This window comes from Corvus brachyrhynchos, unplaced genomic scaffold, assembly GCF_000691975.1.
Source record: "Corvus brachyrhynchos isolate BGI_N302 unplaced genomic scaffold, ASM69197v1 scaffold175, whole genome shotgun sequence".
NCBI classification, from domain to species: Eukaryota; Metazoa; Chordata; class Aves; order Passeriformes; family Corvidae; genus Corvus; species Corvus brachyrhynchos.
In genome coordinates, this window is record NW_008238448.1 from 7,443,506 (window position 1) to 7,448,203 (window position 4,698).

Below are 4,698 nucleotides of genomic sequence, written 5' to 3' on the forward strand. Positions count from 1 at the left end.
GCGAGGAAAGCGAAGCTGAATTAGTAGAACAGTGAATACACTACTAGAATGCTCTGAAGTTTACAGGTTCCGCCGGAGCCACAGGCAGTACCGGGGCTGATGCTGGGCGTGATGCGGTGCCAGCCCGGCTCTTCCCTCTTGCCCTCTCTCCGGGGAGTCCCTGTGAGAGGGGGGGGCAGCAACTGCTGCTCTGTCCCGAGAGTAGGCATCGCCAGCTCTGTAGTCAAAGCTTTCCTATTTAAATCTCATCTTTTGCACTTTTTTTTTTTTTTCCAGTTCTGTGAGACTGTGAAGATGATTATTCGGGACCAGAGGAGCGTGCTCGCATCCGTGCTTGTGGGACTAGCGTCAATAGTTTGCCTAGGTGTGGCACCCTCCACCACGCTCCCCACCATCTTCATTCCTTTCCTTCTGTGGATGGCTGGCTAACAGCCCTCCTGGAGGCTTCCATCCAGGATCTGTATATAAAATGTATACTACTGTATTTATGAAAGCACAGATTACTCACTGGCATCATGTAAAGTTTCTTAATTTTGTGCACCATTTTAAAATACAACTTAGTCTAGAACACAGTGCACAAGGCATAGCTTACTATGTAAGCCAAATAACAGATTTCCTGAAAATCTTGGTATATTTTAACACACCTTTAAATAATGAAAAAAGTAGGGTTGCGATGCAGTTCTGCTCCTTGTCTTTAGCCAGAAATGATTCTAATAACAACCTTCATGTTCTTCAGTTTCTTAGCTGCATACCTGAGTGCCATAACTATTAATAAAAATGGATGATGGAGTTCTACAAAGTGATGGAAATGGAGAACTGCTTACCTCTTCCTTTTATACATATAGTGTATATTCAGAAATTACTGTCTCTGTTCCTAAAATACTCCTTGGTGGAAATGCAAGTAAATTGGCTCTTTGTTGAGAGCAAAGAAGAAAAACCAACCCTGGGCTGTGTGCTGCAGGAGCACATCTGGCCAGACCAGTTAAAGTCGGTTCCCTTCTGGGAAATGTTCAGAAATCTGTCACTTGTATTAATTGTCTAAACATTTACTACTGTATTGAACAACTTTTTAATTGGATTAATGGTAAGGAAAGACAGCAATCCTCACCAATTTCCTTGCCAGTGATAGTGGCTAATATGGCTAATAAAAATGGCTACAGAGGGATTTAGGAGCTATAGGAAGAAATTAGCTTGCGTTATGTCAACTAGTGATGTACAGATGTTGGACATTTCTGGCATTCCAGGGCACATGGCAGGGAGGAGGAAGACAGACCCGATTTAGTTCTTACTGTCCCTCAGCAGTGGAACCTGTGTAGGTACCATAAAGAATCAGGGAACATTGGAGCAGTTTCTGTGGTGGCTATATTGTGATTTTGGATATTGCCTTAAAACACTTTCTCAGTGAAAGACAGCGTGTCTTCCTATACTCATCTCTTGTAAGTATTCACTTTCAAGCCAGTAGCTGGTGCTAGAAATGTTTTATCTTCAATGCTGAGGCCTTTCAGTTTATCAAGAATGTGTAAAGTTGGATTTGAAATCACGTTCATGTAGGCAATTGTTTAAATGCTAAAAAACTTCGTATTTTTTTTTTTTCTTAGCAAGGTCTTTTAGGTATGCAGATAAATTGTTATGCTCCTGGAATTGTTCAGCCTTGTGTGCATACATGCACTTCCTTGTTCACATGCTGTGCTTGCCTTCCTTTCTAGCCAAAGGCCAGTATGACAGTGTTTTCACCAAGGACTCAACCTCAGATTTACTTCTAGTAGTGGTGTGCAGTGTCCTGCCATCAGCTCTGTTACTGAAATGGCCACTTGCCCATTTTTAGAGTGACTCCTTTTAACTGTGCTATAAACCCCCTCCTCCTTCCCCTAGACCTTACAGGTGCTTGAAGATTGGATTTTTAGAACTGTGAGTCTACTTGACTGCTCTCTAATCATCATCTTCCGGCTGCTCCACCATGACCGACGAAGAATGTAAAGACTGGGGCGAAATTCCAGCTCATAGGAAAGAGCAGCATGACTCCTGCTGCCATCAAATAAGAGGGGATTTCAGCCCAACTTTCACTACATGTTCAATTGGCAGCCCAGCTCCAAGCAGCTGGATATCAATTACTGCTGGATCCTTGTAAACAGCTTCTATTCTGCTTTGAAAGATTGCAATGCTCAGTGTAACTGTTTCTGTTAAACTTTTGAAATTAAGGTGTTTTTTAATTGAGTTACTTTTTCATAGTGTATGCATTAGTAATATTTACATAAACTCCAGCATGGTTTTTTTTACTTGCTGTGAATAAGGCATGAGCTGTAGTCATTACTGTAATTATATAAATAATTTTTATTCATTTTAAAATGTCTATGGCCTCTTGAAATTGAGTATAATGCTGTAGCATTACTCTTAAGATATCCCAGTAGGGTACAGAACAGGCCATTAACATGCAGTTACATGGTGTGTGATTACAGGTGGGCTTTTCTTTTACCCTTTATTTAATTGGGATTTACAAGAATTCCAGTAATTCTTACAATTCACATATACAATAAACAACGGGGTCATGACCAGTAACCAAATCACAAGTGGGACTGCTGGAAGGCAGAGAAATGTTCCTGCTCTAGCTTCAGTATCAAAGGACCAGTGCTCCTGTGCTGCCTAATGCTTTTGAGCAAGAAGCATCCAGACTGACTAATTTAGGATTTTCATAGGTGTCTACGAAAGAAATGAAAGCAGTTCCTTGCAGGCTTTCATTAGTAGAGAATTTCATTAGTAGAGAATTTTCCTTCAGCATATAAAGTTTTAAACTTATGAAATGCTATGAAATGGTCTAGAATGTCTTGCTGTATCCTTTCATCAAAGACAAGTAATAATGTAATAGGAACAGAAATTCAGCTACATGTTTAGGCATTTTTCCTACCAAATATAATTTTAGCAAAGATCTGGAAATTTCGTTAAAATCAGGCATGAGTCTAATCAGTCATACTCTGAGGAGAAAAACAAGACTAGCAGGCATGAATTTTCATGTTCAGCTCAGCGGGTGGTGTTTGTGCTCTGAAATATTTTGGTAAATGTCAGTGTCAACTTTTTTCTGTAATTGCTTGAGTAAAAATAAGCACTAGCTGGAGCGTTGCATTTCTTGAGCTCAACTGTGATGCCGTTGAAATGAAGGAGCTAGTTATAATAAGAAAAACACAGAAAACTGGAGCAGTTCAGCTGTTGGGGAAATGTGTGTGCTTAGAAGTGAAATTGTTCATCGGTAACCGTAAGTGATGGTGATGGGGAGTGTAAATCCAGAGCCACAGCTCATTTTAGTGGGGGCTGTTTTGAGAAGCTGTGTGGTTAAACTAGAATACGTAATGAAGGAGTGTAACCATCACTCCTGTGCCGCTGGAAAACGCAAGTAATGAAGACATCAAGTTTAAAGGATAGATGTTTCACTTCAGGCTTTCCAAAGAAAACAAAATGAGTAAGGCTCAAAATGTTTTTAGAAAACCCTTGTTTAAAAGAAATAAAAAAGAGGTAAGTTGAAGTCAATGAAGACATTAGAACAGTGTGCTTTCTGGTTTTCTGTTTGCATTTATTTTAGCGTGGAACATAAATGATTACTCATTTTATGGTGAACAGTCATCTGCTGCTTGATTTCACTTTGCATTCTCCTGTGCTGAAGGAGAATGCTACGTATAAATACTGTTGAGAGTTTTATTGAAAACAAAATCATAGCAATACTTGTTAAAGTCTGAGCGGGTGGGGAAGAGGGGATTAAACTTGTGTGTGACTTGACATAGTCCAGACAGGTCTTAGAATGCAAACTTCAGCAGTGAGAAACATTAGAACTGTGATCTCTAAAAATGATATGGTGCTGTATTATTTATTGCATGTTCTCACATTAAATAAAGCATCACACACCACTGGATGATAAAGAACCGTGTTAGTCATTAGTTAGCATCTCCTTTATCCTATCCACTGAAAATAGAAAAAGTTCATGGGTGGCTCGGAGCATTTCCTCATTATGCTTTGTAATAGCTTCAGACCTGATTCATCTGAGTACTTAACTGTCATGAATGAGCTTTCCAATGGGAAGTGAAGATAGAAAATCTTGGTAGTTTGAGAGTCTTTGCTGTAGTGCATTCCAGTCTCTTGTCAGCCTTACAAAAATCTTTCAGAGCATTGTGCTGGTAGAAGAAACAATCTTCTCTGCTGTAGGAATGGAACACTAAAAATATTTGAAGGCTCTTTGTGGCATAATTTCTTAAAAAAAATTATTCTGGTGTGTTTTGTGATGTAGCTTCAGTTCTGAAGTCAAGAGAACATTTAGGATATGGTCTTGAGTGCTCAGAGACTGTGAGAGAAGGGGGAGATCTTTAGGAGGCTTAAGTCAGAATTACATTGATTGCAGTACCACAGTTCTGTCTGTCACAAAACTGGGGATTTGGATTTACTGTTTCTGTGTCTCACAGGGTAGAAAACTTTCTGTAAGACTTTCTGTAGCTTTTTTATCTTCCCCCTGTTTATAAGAGAACTTTTTTTAGCCACGTGGCTTTGTTTCAAAAGTTGCTTCTTCTGTGTTGTGTATCTGTGAACTGTAAAACTGTTGGTGATAGTGTGATTTGAAACAAATCAGCTGCACAGTCCCCTACAACACACCTACAACTTGATGCTTGGTCTAAACAAAGCAGTGGTAGTGTGACAGACAGGTAATGTAGGTTTATTTTA

The 4,698-nt window shown here is 39.6% G+C and overlaps 1 protein-coding gene across 1 annotated transcript in view; it reads left to right on the plus strand.

Annotated features, from left to right (window-relative positions):
• LRAT (lecithin retinol acyltransferase (phosphatidylcholine--retinol O-acyltransferase)) overlaps positions 1-3,905 on the plus strand; it is a gene marked incomplete at its 5' end in the record, with an annotated part of 4,417 nt that extends 512 nt beyond the window's left edge. The window contains one exon of the mRNA XM_008635719.2: positions 126-3,905. Coding sequence (XP_008633941.1) covers positions 126-429 — 304 coding nt within the window. The remainder of the gene's footprint in view (positions 1-125) is intronic.
• Between the last annotated feature and the right edge of the window lie 793 nt (positions 3,906-4,698).